At 49.0% G+C, this 17,134-nt stretch overlaps 6 protein-coding genes across 6 annotated transcripts; 2 read left to right on the top strand and 4 right to left on the bottom strand.

Annotated features, from left to right (window-relative positions):
- Positions 1-2,234: 2,234 nt before the first annotated feature.
- Positions 2,235-2,587, bottom strand: CDV56_105524 (uncharacterized protein; the record flags this gene model as incomplete). The annotated part of the gene is made up of 2 exons (XM_026759143.1): positions 2,235-2,413; positions 2,473-2,587. The coding sequence occupies 2 exons, from the start codon at positions 2,585-2,587 to the stop codon at positions 2,235-2,237; spliced, it is 294 nt and encodes a 97-aa protein (XP_026615030.1).
- A 2,177-nt stretch (positions 2,588-4,764) lies between these two features.
- Positions 4,765-5,652, bottom strand: CDV56_105282 (lytic polysaccharide monooxygenase auxiliary activity family 9 protein; the record flags this gene model as incomplete). Its single annotated transcript, XM_026758901.1, has 3 exons — positions 4,765-4,954; positions 5,011-5,254; positions 5,322-5,652. 3 exons carry the CDS (start codon positions 5,650-5,652, stop codon positions 4,765-4,767), a joined length of 765 nt encoding a protein of 254 aa, XP_026615029.1.
- Positions 5,653-7,115: 1,463 nt separating this feature from the next.
- Positions 7,116-8,035, bottom strand: CDV56_105094 (intradiol ring-cleavage dioxygenase; the record flags this gene model as incomplete). The annotated part of the gene is made up of 3 exons (XM_026758713.1): positions 7,116-7,570; positions 7,638-7,803; positions 7,874-8,035. 3 exons carry the CDS (start codon positions 8,033-8,035, stop codon positions 7,116-7,118), a joined length of 783 nt encoding a protein of 260 aa, XP_026615028.1.
- Positions 8,036-10,268: 2,233 nt separating this feature from the next.
- On the top strand, positions 10,269-13,514 carry CDV56_104654 (uncharacterized protein; the record flags this gene model as incomplete). The annotated part of the gene is made up of 6 exons (XM_026758273.1): positions 10,269-10,752; positions 10,819-10,847; positions 10,902-11,143; positions 11,192-11,515; positions 12,808-13,109; positions 13,168-13,514. The coding sequence occupies 6 exons, from the start codon at positions 10,269-10,271 to the stop codon at positions 13,512-13,514; spliced, it is 1,728 nt and encodes a 575-aa protein (XP_026615027.1).
- A 1,882-nt stretch (positions 13,515-15,396) lies between these two features.
- CDV56_104436 (uncharacterized protein) lies at positions 15,397-16,002 on the top strand (the record flags this gene model as incomplete). Its single annotated transcript, XM_026758055.1, has 1 exon — positions 15,397-16,002. One exon carries the CDS (start codon positions 15,397-15,399, stop codon positions 16,000-16,002), a length of 606 nt encoding a protein of 201 aa, XP_026615026.1.
- Positions 16,003-16,066: 64 nt separating this feature from the next.
- On the bottom strand, positions 16,067-16,478 carry CDV56_104382 (uncharacterized protein; the record flags this gene model as incomplete). Its single annotated transcript, XM_026758001.1, has 2 exons — positions 16,067-16,399; positions 16,449-16,478. 2 exons carry the CDS (start codon positions 16,476-16,478, stop codon positions 16,067-16,069), a joined length of 363 nt encoding a protein of 120 aa, XP_026615025.1.
- Between the last annotated feature and the right edge of the window lie 656 nt (positions 16,479-17,134).

Below are 17,134 nucleotides of genomic sequence, written 5' to 3'. Positions count from 1 at the left end.
GTTAGCAGTAATTTCTAGGTTGAGAAAGTAGAAGTTATCAAGTCTTGGATGAAAGTATGTTACCCCTCTCACCAACAGGATACAGTGAATCATCATGACTCTGAAGTCTACTGCACCCAGACCCTTCTCCTCTTTCGAATATACTTGGTGCCTCGGATATCCCCGTCGTCGGTCTCATCAATTTCAAACGCATCTGAGAATGGACAGACAGTCAAGAGCCGAGTTTGTCCAGCTTCTTCAGCGGCTCTTTGGACGAAGTGCTTATAAGTACTCTCATAGCTACCTATAGCTTTCTCAAGGTCGTCAGATATAGACCAGTGGAGCCACCACTCCTCTAAAGTAATAGTGCTAGCTGGCATCTGAAATAATCTGAGCACGATCTTGAGATCTCGCAAGTACAAGTTGTCCAGACGTAGGATTATTTTCAGGTGCTTATGGCTCTCAACGCCTCGCATAATGGCGTCAATAAGAGCGTGGATGGCAGCGTCCCTGTTTGTATGGAAAGGGCCAGTCCGGTGAGTCCATCCAGCTGCATAAAGGAAACTGGCAGTGGGAACTGCAAGAGAAATTAACGTTAAAAGACGCAGCGTGTTGTTCCGTACCAAAGCCCACAAGCCCCTGTCCAGCTTTTGTACCAGGGTATGAAAGTAGGGTCTTTCCGCATCAATGATTATTATGATCTCTTGCGCCAGTGACAGTCCAAGCAGTTGAGGATAGGTTTTGAGGGTGTGGATGATTTGGGGCACCGATGCAGCAATGTCGCTGGATATGTTGGAATCTGGACATGGACGCATGCGGTAGCATTTTGGAAGATGATAGACAGCACTTCCTGGCAAACCTGCCTATTCACCAAACCAAGGCTGAGTGGGGTGAGGAACTGGCATCTGAGACCCGCGCCCCGGATAGTGAAGTCGTACTGGTCCGTCTCAAATCCCGACCGCCCAACACGGCGCCTACTGCGCGATCTAGGCCGAGGGCGATGGATATTGATTGTAGATTGGATTATCATTCTGCGTAACTTCAAGGGCAAGTCGAGGAAACGGAAAGGACTGTTTTTGACTGTGGGGTCCCCTGCAGCCAAGTCAGCGGGGGCGCTCTCGCCAAGGACCTAGAGATGATCAACCTGGTAGAGGGCACACCCCAAAGGTACGCAGGAAAAGGCCACTAATCATTTCTGGCTTAGGAGGCCTGGCAGCCTGATCACTGAGAATAACCACCATATGACTAAGACACTGCAGAAAGAATGGTTATTTGCTTTTACCTCTAAAGAGAAATACTAGGTCCATAAAAAGTATGTAAGGGTTTACTAGTTAGTTCTTAGCAAGGGCAGACTCCCTATCCTTCCCATGTCTGCACAAGCCGCAGGTATGCCTAAGAATCTATCTTATACTAGTGTCTAACGTACAATCACCTTCACAGATATCTTGATAAAAGGATGAAATGAGATCCCTTGAAGATGCTCAGGTATCTGGAAACTTATAACTATGGTGGTTAGCTTCATAGACCAGGAAAAATGGCCTTCCAGTCACCCTGCTGTTACTTGCCATCTTATATGAAGGTGCATTGTGTATGGTGCATGTACATATTATGATTCATGACCTTGGCAGCAGTACTAAAGTACCTAGAATATAACCTTTGTGCATTAGTTCAGCTGCACTAATATGACTATCTGTGACATTGCGCATAGCTAGTACCTTAGAGCATGGTTGTTCTTCTATATGGGACCTTTGCAAGAGCACTTCTATGGCTAAGCAGCCTTTTTGTCACGGAGATTTGAGCTAACAGGAGGCAGAAGGTAATCTCAATTCTGTAAAGGTTCAACTCCTGTGGAAAGATTCTACTCTCTTTGGTCTGTATAGTAATTCATACTGAGTTTGTATAACAGTACTACCTCCATTATGGTATTTAGTTTCCCAGAGTGGAGGGTTATACTAACCCAGGTTCTGGAGTATTTCTTTGGCTACTTGACCCCTATTGTAGAAGCTCGCGCTTCTCACATACATATGCATCGGATTTGATCCTGATATAAATATCACATTCCTATCATGGTATGTTTTATCTATGACATGAAGCAACCAAACCCAATCTCCAAGAAATTGCTTTCACTCCTTAAAAACTAAGACTTCCACTATACCATATGTTGAATACGGCCAAGAGGATCGATCAAAGTACAATGTCCGCATCCATATCACACCTTCAGTCAGGAGTCAAGGTACCAATGCACAGCAAACTCTCTAGCAGTAGTCGCTGCGGCCAGAGCCGCCATCTGTGCAGCCACCACCGCAGTAGGTGATGAAGGAGATATCACCATTCTCGCCACCATTGCAGTGGAAGAGGGATTCACGGATATGGCCGTCGTCGGTGGGCTGGCCGGCAGCCTCGAGGGCGCCATTGACCTGGGCCCCGTAGTTGCCTATTGAGAGAGCCTCATTAGGGACGTTGAGTCTGGACGGGGGAGGCAAGTTCACATACCAATGTTCAAGAGATTATAACCACAGTAGTTCAGCCCAGTCTTGCAGTTGTCTGCGGCGGCAAAGGGAGCCAGTGCAGCAAGAAGAGTGAGGGGGAGAAGGGCGGTCTTGACCATGATGACGATGATATATGAGTTTAAAGAGAAACGGGTCTTGTAGAATCAGAATCAGAGTGAGATATTGATGAATGAAGAATGAGATGAAGACTCAGGATAGAGGCGGATTTGTCCTCATTCTTATACCCCAAGGCTCTTCAACTTCAATCGGGATCAAACCGTATGTTCCCATATTGACGAAGTAATGAAATCATCAAGGACAATCAATAAATTGTAGCACGCCTAGTTGGACGCCTGACGCCCTTCCCAAGCGCCTATTAGATATGCTGGGAGAGGTGAGGCATTTGTTGTCCCATCAGGCCATCATACAGGTGCTTAGAGGGTCCACTTGGCATACTAAGCTCATATTCTTTATGTAGTGTAACCTTCTGAGACATTTAATATATTCAAATGCATGATGGAGAGGACTTCCCATGCTTGTTGGTCCTATTATTTAGGCAGATGGCCCAAGCAATTAGTATACAACCTTCCCCTTTCCAAATCTCTCATGATTAAAAATTAACATTCATTAGCATGTCAAGTTGGTAACTGTGATCCTGGTCCAGGTACCACTCAGCAGTCACCACAGCCTCAATGCACTAAAGTCAGGCGCCTGCATGGTCTCTGCGCTAGGCGATCCCTACTCTATAAGTGTACATAATTCTTGTACCATTGACAAGCATCTACAAGCTCCAATGAGGCTGGTGCTTACGTGTTGGGATCTGCAACTAAAAGCGCCCCTCCCCAGGGCTCATCCTTTAGTGAAATCAGGCCTCCCATTGTTGCTTACCAAGTTACCATCTGCAGTAACTGCTCATAAGGGTAGAGCTCTGACGCTGCAGTTATACTATGGTGTATTACACAGATATTATATAATCCGGACTAGGGAACTCCGAATAGTCACCAACATAAGTCATCCGGAGCTGCAATCAAAGTTGCATCCACCGCGGTTTTTGCTGGGAAGGAGACTACTGGATCGATGGAATGCACTCAAGAGGTATCTCAACCGCGAGGTGGCTGCTTTCCATTGCCCCAGTGCCCTCGCACTTATTCTCGCATCAATCATCTGTCGCGCCACGCTCGTTCACGTAGGTCTGCCCTGATTATCACTCAACTTGGCTGATTGGACGAAACCAGCCCTGCACGCTAAGCTGACTGAGACCGTGCAGATCTACCACAACAACCATACGAGTGCGATATCTGCCAGCGGGGTTTCTTCAGGCGGTACGTTTATCATGCGTCACAGCAATAGATAAATTGGGACACTAAACCCCATGGCCAACCTTCCAGAGACCTTCTCCAGCGTCATCATGCCTGCCACCAGAAAGATGGGGAGCTGATCGGAAGCACTGCAACTAATTCGGTCCATTATCGCGGTCGAGCTTCCCGCGCCTATCGGGCATGTGCTGTAGCAAAGCTGAAATGCGACGAGGCCAAGCCATGTGTCCGCTGTGTGTCTCGCAGAATCCCCTGCGAATCCATCCAGGATCGGTGAACTCTGCGGCGCCCGGGAAAGATGCCTCCGCAGGTCGGTGATCCAACTCCTGCTGGGTCACAGGGGGAGGATTGCTTCCCCGCCGTAGATTCAGAGGACACCTCGGGGCTTCTACTCCCTGGGCAAACGTCACATCGAGGTTGTAGAACGCAGGATATACTCAATTTCCCTTCCGACAAAAGTCTGGATCTGACCCCAGATGATTTGGCACAGCTGGAAAGTCTGAATCGATCTTCGCCCTCGCCTAGAATAGAGTCAGCCCTGTACACTACGCCCACCTTTCTCGGCACTCGAGTAGTAGGTGGAGATAGTGGTCGAGTGCTCCATCAGCCAATGCTCGTGTAGAAGTCTGCTCAATACATTACGATGGGCGCTGATCAAGGATTGGCGCACTCGAAATACGTTCTCTGGGTCCCGATTACGTGAACGACTTTCGAATAGATAAGGGCCGACTGATTTAAATTGCAAGGGGACCATTCCTAATGGATGATTGATAATGCGATAAAATACATACACCACCAGCAGAATCGAAGCACACGCTGTCCATCCATGACCTCCGCTCCACACCCCTTCCATGAGAGGAATACTCTCGCATCAGCAGCCTGTCGCCCTTTCAATTCTGGGCAACACACTTGCTGGTAATCTGCACCACAGTCGGGGTAGAGGAGGACGCAGCAGAGCTCACAGCGACGGACGCGGTGCCTCAGCTGACTCCCTTCCACACGTCATCCCCAATAGGCGTGTCCAGAATATCCGTCTCCACCTCGTCCGCAGAGTCTGTCCAGAGGTTGAGACCATTGAAAAGCGTCATGCTGTCGTTATAAATACCGGGAATCTGGTATGTCAGGCTCGGAGCCCCGCTGCCGGAGCCGGTGACCTTGACCTGGGCGCAGCTGTACCGGTCAAGTTAGAAAGCTTTTTTGGGGGGGAAGTCATCATCCAACCTCACCTGTAGAAGAACTCGGCCTCGTTGCTTTGCGCGCCATGAAGACCCACATGTTCAGCACGAACGAGATACTCGCCGGCGGGAGTCGCTTCGGGGATCTGGAACTCAAACTCCGACATGCCGTAGGTACACCAAGCACCCGCGGTGAGGTCGCCACTCTCATCGCACAGGGTCTTTTCCCAGATCTTGAACCATTCGCCATCGCCTTCATACTCCTGGACATTCCCAGTTGGCGCCTTGGACATATCTGTGGGGAAGTCTCGTTAGCAGTCCGGGGTTCGTCAATATGATATCGGCAGGAAGGGCAACCCTACAAACTTGGCCCGGTCCGGGATGCGCAATCGTGGCGTCGTAGAAGAGCTTCATCGCGATCGTATCGCCGGCCGCGACCTCTGCAACCTCGGTCTTGGCAGCATTGCTGAAAGAGCCCAGGTTACAGCGGAAATCGCTGTCACTGGGAGTCAGATTGTCGTAAGTGGAGGTCCACTTGGTGGGCATGTAGCATTCACTCCGAGTCGTCTGCCGAATGTACTGCCAGTCCTGCGACTCCTCGCCGTTCAGCACGAGTTTGCTGAATATGTAGTGCGCGGTAGCAGGGCGAGCCAGCGCCGCCGTCAGGGCAACTACCGCGGGAATGTACTTCATTGCGAGTCAACAGTGGTTGAGGTAAAATGAGTGACGAAAGACAAATCAGAAATGAATGACAAAGAGTTCAACTCTAGAGAAGGAAGCTTGAAACAAGAGAAAGAAGGAATGAGAGGGATTATATATGTGCGCCGGGTAACCTGTTTTGTAGCTTCCTGGTGATTATCTCCCTCCCTGGCCTCTTTTCTATCCTGCTCTGACGCCCCACCAGTCTATAACCCATGCCGGCGGGCTGTTTCAAAATGGACGATTGTCGCGGCTATATGAACTATCCCACTTTCTCAATCGGTCTAACTAATAACCACCGCGAGAAGGTCTAGTCTATGCATCGGCCTTGGGCAGCTATCGGAAGTGGGAAACAAAGCCTAGGGGCAGACATCAGTTCACTCAGATATGGAAATAGACAAGACAAAGAGGGTTGTTGAACGACGAAGCTCAGTTTCCGTGAACTTGGACGGAGTTCATCAGTCGCTAGCTGTTTCATAGTGAGCTGAAGCCCAATGAACAGCTAAAATGACAGTACTGGGGTGAATCGGAGATCCACCATTGTGGCAAAGCCCAGAGTCTCAAGGCCAAGATGAGTCCATATATCTGACGATCGCCGATGCGTTGCGTGGCTGTCTTCCATCCTACTTGATAAGCCTGTGTTGACCGACCCATGTCCGATATGATGGGGGAGACGTGTTCTAGGCTGAACATCAAGTTACGCGTACAGTTCGGGCAAGACAATCAGATCCCTTGTTCTCCTTAGGCAGAATGAGGGTGCACACAATCGTCGCAGCTGTGATTCTTCCTGCTTTAGAAGCACGGACGTCGGGTATACTGTGTTTCCTACTTGCAAGTTGATGGCTACCTGCACAAAATTGCCTCGACAAATCGGAATACCCGGCAGTGTAACCCTTCCCATTGGCAACAACGGCATGGTCAATTACGCCATACTCACCATGCCCAACACAGCGAGTGTTTGCAATGTTCGCCGCAAGCCCACCTCTACGCCCATACCCACTTGGGCCTTCCCTACGGGGCTGTTAGTGCTACTTTCTAAAAGCATCTGTCAAGTCATATCTCATGAGCTGTCGTCTCGGGGGGTCTATCCAGACTTCTCGATGTTTTGCCCAGATGTCTGGCTGTGACCGACTCTCCTCTCTCCTTCCCTTCTCCTTTCCCAACTGACCAGGAGTAACAGTCGCGGAGCACTTTGTTTGTATAGTCTACTTTATTAAGATTGCAACAATTGACAGAGAATTACAGTCTGGTTGGTAAATATCTGAAGATATGTGTGTAGAATGTGGTTTTAGGACCGTCACAGTATCCCAAGTTACACTAATCCACACACCGAAAGAAAGTAAGATCAAAAAAAGAAAGAAGAAAGGTGCCGAAGTACCTGCAAGTCACACAGAAACAGAGACACGAAGCACCCACAAGCCAACGCTCATCGGGCCAGATTAACATTCTAACCTGACTTACACCCTCATAGGGGCACCAGTACCGGACGGAGCTGCACCACCGGAGGGAGCAGCACCACCGGGAGCAGAACCACCGGGGCCTCCGCCCATGGCACTGTTCTCGTTCTCGAAGCCACCGTCGGAGGTGTAGTAGGCTGCGGGACTGAGCTCGCGGTCGGCCGTGGGATCGATAGCCACCGAAATCCAGGCGAAAATACCATCTGAAACGTCTTCGCCCAGGAGGACATACTCCATGAAGGGATCAATGTCGGCTGTCTCGCCTTCGAGGATGTCATCGTTCGCATTGGTGGTGAGCTTCTGGGTATTAGTGGTGTACGGGGAGAGACTCTCAACCTGGGAGATAAGATCTTGGTCGAAGAAGAGTTGGCCAATGTGCGAGGAATGAGTGCTCAGCAGCCCGGAGATCGTCCCGTTGGCGAGCTCGGTGGTTTCGCTCGCGTTGTGAGTCAGAACTGGTCACGCCATCCGTCAATCCAGTCCATCTCGAATCCATCAGCTCGGGGGGTCGGTCAGGCTTACCATGGATGTGGGTGGCGCGGCCAGTGTAATGTCCAGGGAAAATGGACTGGAAGCGGACAGCACCATTCTCATCGGACTTTTGGATACCGCGAAGGAAGGTTTCATCGAGGCTGGAGTCATCGTCGCCATTGTCGTTGCCACTGGCCGAAACGCCGGAGTAGACACCCTACCCGTGGAAGTCAGTGGTTTTACCCTCCATTGATGGAACTAATGCGTCGGCTGAAGTGGAGACTTACAGTGGCATTGCAATACCAGATATCCATGAATACATCCGGCTCCGGTTCGCAGGTATTGGCATTGATAATCTGGATATCAAGCCAGAGAGGAACGCCCTCCTGGTCCTCGGCAATGTTGGTCCGGACAAACTCGCCACTGACATCTGTTGCTCGCTTAGCCATTACAGTCTGCGGCGGGACATGGTTGTGATGAACGTACAATGAGAGAAGGCAAGGCAAAATCTACTTTGCGTACTCGGTTGGGGATACAGGAGGAGGCATTTCTGGATCGACAGTAGCGTGCTTATATACTCCCAGCTTCCTGTCTGTTCACGCAAGCGGCAGTCGATCAAGGATGGATAGATCAGTCTGGTGTTTCGTGCTCCTCGGCGGCGGCGTCAGCGTAATTCACGCAGTCTGAGTGGCCGGCGGCTCATTCCATACGCAATTTCGTCTTTTCTCCAACCAAGGCAAGCTAGACCCTTGCTAATTGTTTGATCGCTGAAGACACAGAGAAATATCCGCAGGAGGACTGTTTGAATGCTTGGCTTTGGGGGGATTGCGTGTGTATACTCGTCATGGTATTCCCTATTCTCCGTTAGCCTTGTTCGTAATGCTATTATCAGTTGGTGTCTCTGCTGGGGAAAACACGGGACGTCACTCTCAAAGCTGGTATAGGGTCGGGTCAATCGAGGGAAAAGCTGGATAGGGAGTCCGGCGGTGATAGCCTGGCAAGTGCAAAAGCCCAGTTCGCGTCCCGGAGGCATGCGTGGTCCCTGGAGCATCCTGCTTCCTCTTTTTCTGCCCTGCCTTACGTGTTGCCAAGCTCAACCCGCCAGGTGCCCATTCTGCGTCCGCCATGGTTTCGGGGAGGATGCTGCTGGTTATGAGAAAATGAGGCCAAGTACTCCGTACGCCGTAAAGGCTAGGCCGGCGAAAGACAAAATCGCAACATCGGCAAGTTGGCGGGGGAGTTCTCAGAGATGAGGGGTGTGGAGACCATGGAGAACCCTAGTGGATTTAAGATTCTGCAGAACATCGGCAGGATGAGAGGATGAGGGGGTATGCACCATCTGAATCCTCCCTATGTGATATCCTTTGTTCTCCTATGTGTGATGAAGTCAATAGTGTCCTGTCTGCTAGGAACATTAGATTGAGCTAAGGTACTCTACTTAGTCAGATTCTTTGCTAGGGATTTCCCAATATAAGCTATTTTAAGTCAAGCTTTCTATGAACTTGACTTCTGGGGTGTTTTGGAGCCCTACATCAAGATAAGCATGTAGTATTAGAAGCACTATGGACGGGATGAAGACAAAGCTTGAGTAGACAAGGCAGACGGGAAGTTAACCCGCATCCACGATACAGTGGCCTTAAACATCCCAGCCCAAGGATTTGCATGGTTGGCTGCCAATTACATGTCGGTGGTAATAAGAGGGGAAAAATCTCCTCCTTGCAGGAACGGTATAATTACATAGTTATAAGGCGCGTCCAACACATCCAGGAGGGATCATCATCATTGCTAGACTTGTGTGTGTTAGATATTCAGTCTGCCGGTTGTCGCGTAGTTGGACAATTCTGGATCATGAGGGGTCCATCTGAGCAGTTGCACATTTATGACCACCATTTTGCGCTGAGTTGGTAGATAAGTCTTGAGTAAAAGCTTCTAGTCCATTGGCCAACTTTGTTCTTTTCTCCTGCTTGTTCCCTTTTCGGGATGCCATGTGCCGATCAACAATCATCGAGATCGTCCTGATACCTGCCTGGTTCGTTATTATGGCGGACATTGTGGAGACCATCCCTGAGTGTCCGTTCTTCGCAGAAACTGCCGAAATGCACGGGGATCCTACTATAAAAGCCCCAAATCTACCTCTCTACATACCATAAATTTTGGACGATAATCAACATTCTACTACTGCATTCGATAATCATGTTTGTCTTTCCCAGCGGCATCCTCGGAGGCGGTCCGGCATCCACCATGTAAACAGTCCGAGAACTACATAAACGTTCCATGGAACGTCAGTATCCACTTGTCCAAACCTTACCTCTATCTATTCGGTAAACGACCGCCACAAGGTCATCGTGAGATGAAACTGAAAGAGATCTTCACCTCCAACCGGTCCCTACTGCTCCAAAGAGTGGCCTATACACAACTTTCGGGCCCACACTCGGGGTTTAATCCTCCTTTGGCAATTGCGTGGAGCTCCGGTTAAATATGCAGTGGCAGAGGCCATAGAATGCCATAGAATGATGTCATGTAGATAGGAGAAGCGGTATAGAGTCGTCAGATTTGTTGTTGATCTTCAGATTACAAGAAAAGGCTATAAGGGAGAGCCACCCACTTCGTCAGTGAGAGGGGTAATATTTTCATTCCTGTCAGTCATAACATCTCTCAAAGCATAATGAGCACATCAATACGATGCCTTCGTTTGCCAACGACCCGAAAACCAAATTTTTCATGCCAATATCCCATATTTATGACCCTATCCAGACCTCCAACAACAGTACCTTCGAGCGCGGTTTGTTCGCTTTCCTCGAAGCAGCCAACAGCGATGGCCTCGGATCTCAAAGCTATCCCAATTCAATCCCTATATCCCCTTCGATGATGGGTATCCCTTGGCCGAGCAAGTTTCCCGGATGCCGTCAATGCAAGCACTGGGAAACCGCAGAACGCATGACCAAAGAACTTCTCCATGCGATCTATCAGAACCACAAGCAGAGACCGCAGGATGACGGCAAACTCCCTATCGAGTTGCAGGAAACTTCTACCGATATACGATCACTCAAAGAGAAAGAGCTGATAGCCACTGCGGTCAAATCGACGGTTTATATGTTTCCCGATGCCAGTCCTGTGAGAGCGGGAATGATAGCGCAGTCTATGCTGCTTATCTTTTTGCACGATGGTGAGTATACTAGCGGCGCCCATGAAATAAAAGAATGTTTATAACTTGCCTTTTGTTTTTCCGCAGACGTTGTCGAAGATTCCCCGGTGTATGCAGTAAGGTTATCCCATTCCTCCCGATCCCCGCACTTGTCTTAGAATCTACCTTAGGGCTCTACAATCACAGACGCCATCATGGCTCCCTGGATCGGCACCAAGGATGCGAGTGTACAGCACCCTCTATACAGCTTCTTAAAAGCAGTAATCGACGAAGAACCCATTCTCGGGAGAAACCTCCTCTCTGGCGCGTTCGCCTGGATCAAACACACAAAGGGCTACCAGTCCATCCCACCTACTGTTTTCGATTCCCTGAGGAATTATCTGGACTATCGATCCGTAGATATCGGGCGCGAGTAAGGCTTTCTCAACATGTCTCCGGGGATCGGACTAACAACAGCCAGGTTACTCCTAGCCCAAGCCGCATTTGCATGCAATGTCCACCTCTCCGAACCGGGAATGAAAGTCTTCGATCACCTCATCCGTCTGTATTCCGACCACATCTCTCTCACTAACGACCTGTACTCGTTCGACAAGGAGTACGGCGATCATTGCAGAACAGGCGCGGTCCTCATCAACGCGGTTGATGTCGTGCGAAAGGTCCATCAGGTCTCCGCGTCCATAGCGAAGCAGCTCGTTCGCGAATCCATTCTCGAAATGGAAACTGAGTTTTCGGCTGAATTCAAAAGGTTGAAGCTGTTGGGGCAGTTGTCTGACGGTCAGCAACGGTTTGTAGAAGCGTTGACTCTATGTCTTGCTGGGCATATCTTTTACTCGGCGACGTCGGGTCGATATGGGGGTGCAAATGCTTCTCGCGCTGTGGCTGTATAGAGTGTAAGCCTTATGCTTCTAGTGAAATCAGTGTAGCATTAAGCAGAGGGCTTGGAGATAAGAGCTAGGCAAGTAAACAGAGAGAGAATAACAGGAACTAAACAGAAAGAAAGCGGCAGGTATATATAGGTGCTGGTCCAGTTACTACCTGTCAGTGTGGTAGAGAGGAAGATCAAGCAGGGGTAATCAGAGATTGAGAACCCAGAGACGGAAGAAGAGAGATTATATAGGCACAAGAGTTGGTGGAAGCAAGCGAGCTCCTAAATGACGGTGGGTAGAGAATTGGAATATGAGTGAAAGGTAAAGTGAAAGGTAAAGTGAAAGGTGACATGAGACTTATTCAGTTGCTTAAATCCATGGTCTTTTGTAGAGTAGTCTTGAAAAAGCTTTCCAAGAGAGTATAGCAACTGCCAACCTTGTTATTTTTTATACAAGTTTGGCCAGAAGAAGCACATGATGCGTAAAAGACTAAAAATAAAATTATGACATGGATTACTTATTGATCGAGTCAGGATCCCTACCATGGGCTCATCTTTACAATCCTATAGGCTCGTACATACCAAGGCTGTGCGGCTCAGCCCTCAGCGAGCCGTTATGCTAAGGTGCACCATCCTCAATGAAGCGTAGTCTGCGCGAGAATACCTCCAATTAACTTGTTGTCTCGTCTCTAAACCTGGCGCAGTCATTGTAATGTGGCCCTTTGTGGCATCAAGCATAAGCGGAGGAATCGGGGCGCAGTTTCTTAGCGCGAGTTGCTGGGACTGATAAATTAACACCCAGCCTCTACCAGTGAAAGAATTTACCTCTCTTTTGTCTACATCCATTTGGCCTACGCTTCAGATGCAAAGTCGAAGTTCTTGAAATCTGTAAAGATATCCTTCAGTCAACAAGTTGGAGCGCCAGAACATTGACAAGAGGCTTGTGGTGCGACAAATCATTGCACAGTCCAGACGTGAGATAGTGCGGTTCTCATATACCGACCTTTTCTTCAATATTTGTCAATGTGAGACTATATACGAGGTCATTAGCCATGTCAAATCAGATCGATGCGAGATCTAAACAGAGGCGCGAGGACCGGGAACGACGTCAAAGAGAACGGCGCAGGCGTACCAGGATAAAAAACATTGCTCAGCAGCTGGGTCGAAATGCAGATTCAATCACTTGATGAAGATATAAGACAGTTTTCTAGGAGGCGGAACGAGCGGGAGGCTGCAGAATACGCACGCCAGCAGGCACTTTCGCCGGAAGAGAGACGAAAAGAAAAGATTGAAAGGGATGCTAGAGGTCTCAAGCGGCATATGACGCCGCAGTTCGCGACTGGCTTTTCCGGAGAGATTCGATTGTCTCACTATCCCGTTTTCCTGCTACAGGAAGCACCTGAGTCGCGCAATGGAGCAACCTGCCAACTGTTCTGTTGTACCGATCGTATCCTTCCCCGTGACTATAGAATTGCAGTTTCCCCAGGAGATCGAAATGTATTTGGAAGTCCAGGTAGGACTGAATCCCTTTCGGACTACTGTTCTTCTTCTAAAACTAGGGCTTCCTATAGATTACTATCATGTCCATTGTTTCGAGGAACTTCTCGACCTGACGTCGCCACACTTTGTTTCACGGTTCGAACCCGACATAACGAAATACGTTCCTGACCGTGGCGCACAGTGTCTTTTGGAGGAATGCACTCGCAAATGGAAAAGCCAAATAGAAAGTGCAAACACCGAACCGGACGAGTGGAGCATAGCAGATGGCCTTTGGCAACAGACCAGGCAGGCCTCCCGCCGGGCCCTTCAGCGAGATCACGCCCTCCTTGGTGAGCTTGTCCCTTTGGATTTCTACCAGGGTGTGCATGCCAAAGATCTGCGAACGGAATCCGATTCCATTCTAGATCATCCACCATAGTGACTAACATAGTACTTTCTACAGACATGGTTGATGCGGCTCGTGAAGCTGATGGCTCCCTCGGTCCGCCCAGTCATGACTGGGATATTACAGATTATATCCCTTCTGAAAGCGACCCTGCATACGATGGACGACATTTATTGAGTCTGGCCCTTACAGAATGGAAAAACGATCTTGTAGGTGAAACAACTGTCACTTTCTTTCGCCAATATTCTGTGCCTTACTGACATCAACTTGCAGATACTGGTTCTTTCAGAGATAACAGAGTTAAGTGAAGAAGAACGTATTGAAAGGGAGGCTTTGGGTGACTCAATCAGGAAGATCAAGGAATATGCGTCATGCGAATGCTGAATGACACAGCCATTTCCACTGCGGACTAAATTAAGTCCTCATGTTACCGTCCAATGGGCCCCCTGGGCCCAAGGGGCGTTTCTCAAATGTTTTGAGTTTTTGCATAGCTGCAGCATCTCTTGTTAAATGTATTCGCCTTTGGGGCCAAACTGGAGTGTGGCCAGACAAACATGAGCTACTCACCCTGGCAAGGAAGCCTACATATTTGCGGAGCAGCCTAAGGTTGAATCCAGGCCTAGAACTTCTTCTAAGCACCGCTCGAGTGAAAGTGTCATTTCGTTCGCAGAGGCCCTAGTAGCAAGAGCCTGGATAAAACTGGACTGGCCTTCTGATTTAGAGGCTGGAAAATGCTTGTGACGAACAATCCAATGGCTTCTGAGTGGTGATGATTATGCACTTTGGCAATTAGTTATCAACCAACAAGCTGCTCAAGTTGAGGCAGCCTTGTCAGGGCACGCAGCTGGTGACCCCTCCTCCCTTCCCAACCCGATAAATCTTCCTTGAAATTCTCCTGTCGTAGTTAGAATCTCTCCCGATTCGGAGGGCCGCTGATCAGATGCGCAAAGTGTTCCCAGATAATCGCTATACAAATCTAGGACTCTGAAGAGAATACCTCCCACATGCTTTATCCCTTATGTATGAAGAGGAATTCACAACACAGCGGCAACAGTATATCGATTTGATTGAGAAGATTGCAGATTGCCTTGACAGCGATGGAAGATATCGCGAAGCGGAGGTGCTATACACTGACCTAATGAGGACCAAACAGGGGAAAAATGGGCCCAAACCTCCTTCTACTCTCACTAGCATAGCGAAATTGGCATTAACCTGCTGGGCCCAGGGACGATTGATTTGGCATCGTGTAGTCTGCGTGGATCTCTTGCCATTTGAATTCATCATCCGGATCAGTGGGCTGCGGAACTGGCCAAGTTTACTCTGATTGACTTGGATGAAGCAACTGAGGCGCTTGAGGGTAATCAATATTGCATTTCAGATTAAGGACTCTGGCTAGTTTCTCCATAGCCCAGCTGAGGAGAGAGGTTATTCTTACGTCTCCAATCTGATCATTATAATCTCTGCATGATACAGTATCGCCTTTGGATAGCAAAGGGTCATGCATGTTTACATACTAATAAGTGGGCTTTTGGTATGCTTATCAACACAGCCTAAGGTGGTTCTGAATTGCTCCTATGGGTAGTCCAAAAAATACATATTTCGGGGGCATTATGGCTTCATGTAGATCCAATCTTCACTGCCTATCTGTTGTGCGTGAGGTAGTCTGATGTATCCTGGTGAATGTCGCAAGGTCAGAGAAATGAAAAATCCTAAGCCCTGTTCGAGGATCCGCTTAGTTGACAACTTTTTGATAGTGAATTCAATCAAGAGAGCGTACTCGAGATATTTTTTCCTTTAGAAAAATCTCAAGTTCCATGCTACTGAGGTTACTCTCGGACTCACTCGACTCTCCTCTGGACAGATTCCCAACCTTTCAACTTCTTACAGCCTTTAGCGAGCTTGACAAGCAGTCATCATGCGTCCATTACTGGAAATACTTGTCATATTCCTCATATTCCTTGTTGCAGCTGCGGTACTCCAGCCTCAAACACCTCGCTTCCATCAAACCCGTCAACTGACCATCCATAACCAGCAGGAATCAGAAGCTCCGATCGATCCACTCTCTGCCCTCGAACTCGATCTCCAGGGCTTCATCCACGTCGCCGACGACGGCGTCGCGAGATCCTACAGAGCAGACGGAACCGTGATCGACTACGTGCCTTTGACCAACGAGCAACTACTACAGTTCATTCCAATGTACACCGACGACGAGGCAACCCAGAAAAATTTCAAGGAAGTCTGGAAGGGCGTGAACGGACACGACGTGGTGGACAGAAAACAGATCTTCGAGCCCGGTGCGGATCTCTTGCCATTCGAATTCAGTCATCCGGATCTGTGGGCCGCGGACCTGGCCAAGTTTACGCCAATCGAGTCAAATCCGGCAACTGAGGCGCTCGAGGGTAGCCAGCCGTATCGCCGGGGAAAACAGTGCACGACCTCGGGCGCGTGTCGCTACATGGGCTGTCATCGGTGTGCCTACGCTGATGCGGCGATGAGTCCTCGGTGGAAGATCTGTTATTGATGCAGACTAGCTCCTTTGAAAGCTACCTGTTTGTATGTAGATGATCATCTGAAAATAGGCGACATCATGCACTTCCCTTCCTCAATTCCTCCGGAATAATCTCCAGATCTGGCTTCATCAGCTTCTCCTCGGGAACATCCCGTCCATCCACTCCCTTGAAAGCCTTCTCCAAGTGATCTTTTTGATCGGCCAGCAGCTCATTCAACGTAAACAGTCTGACCGCGCTCGATATCTGTTCTGGATTTAAGACCTTGTAATCGACGACTTCCCCGGACGAGCTGAAGTTGCGTAGGACGCCGTCTTGACACAGAGTAACGAAGCCTTCTCTGGAGGGGGAGTGTTTGAGGGAGTGGATGAGGGTTCGGACCTCGCGCATGCCTGCATCTTCTGGCGGGGCCTTGATTGTCAGTTTTGTAGTTGGTATGGGAGGGGTTCTTGGAGTCTACCTGGCATTCCTGGCATTCCTGGCATTCCATTTTGATGTTTGCGGGTTGGACAGTGATAGGGAAAGATATCTCAGATGAAGTGAGAGGAATAAAGAATCAGCCTCGAGCATCATATGATATTCTCACGATCGATCCTCTTAAGGCAGCTGCGATAGTCATTGTGTCACCATGTGAGAGAACACTGTGCTACAGCAGGGAGAGCATAGGAACTCCTCAGCAATGGCTTGAGTGAGTGTCGCCTATTCAAATTCAGATAAAACACATCATCATATTTCAGCTCTCGAATAACAAATGATCTTGACTTCAGCGCTTATAGTTCTTCAGACTTCAGCGTACATCGGCTTTCGACCCGACGAGCCGATGAGCTTAATTCCAGCCGGCTTCGAGGACTCGGACTCGGACTCGGATTCCTTCTCGACAGTAGATCGAGAAAGAGGCCTAAAGCTAAAGAGCTTCCTGATCAGGTACGGCAAAGAATACCGTACTTGATATGTGTTAGTTCTTTCGGCATTGAGATTCCACGCTGACACTTCACGCCAACTTCCAGTCGATAGGGTTTCATTCTGTAAGAGTTTTTGGTTGTTTGAGAGGGCGGACTAGCGGAACTTCAGATCAGTTCGACTGTGGCTAATATTGTTGTAAAGTTGGCAGATTTGGGCTTTAACTATCAGATGGCTCAGCTCCGG

This window comes from Aspergillus thermomutatus, assembly GCF_002237265.1.
Source record: "Aspergillus thermomutatus strain HMR AF 39 chromosome Unknown NODE_77, whole genome shotgun sequence".
Lineage (NCBI taxonomy): Eukaryota > Fungi > Ascomycota > Eurotiomycetes > Eurotiales > Aspergillaceae > Aspergillus > Aspergillus thermomutatus.
The sequence above is the reverse complement of the archived record's forward strand: the minus strand, read 5'-3'. Positions and strand labels throughout refer to the sequence as shown.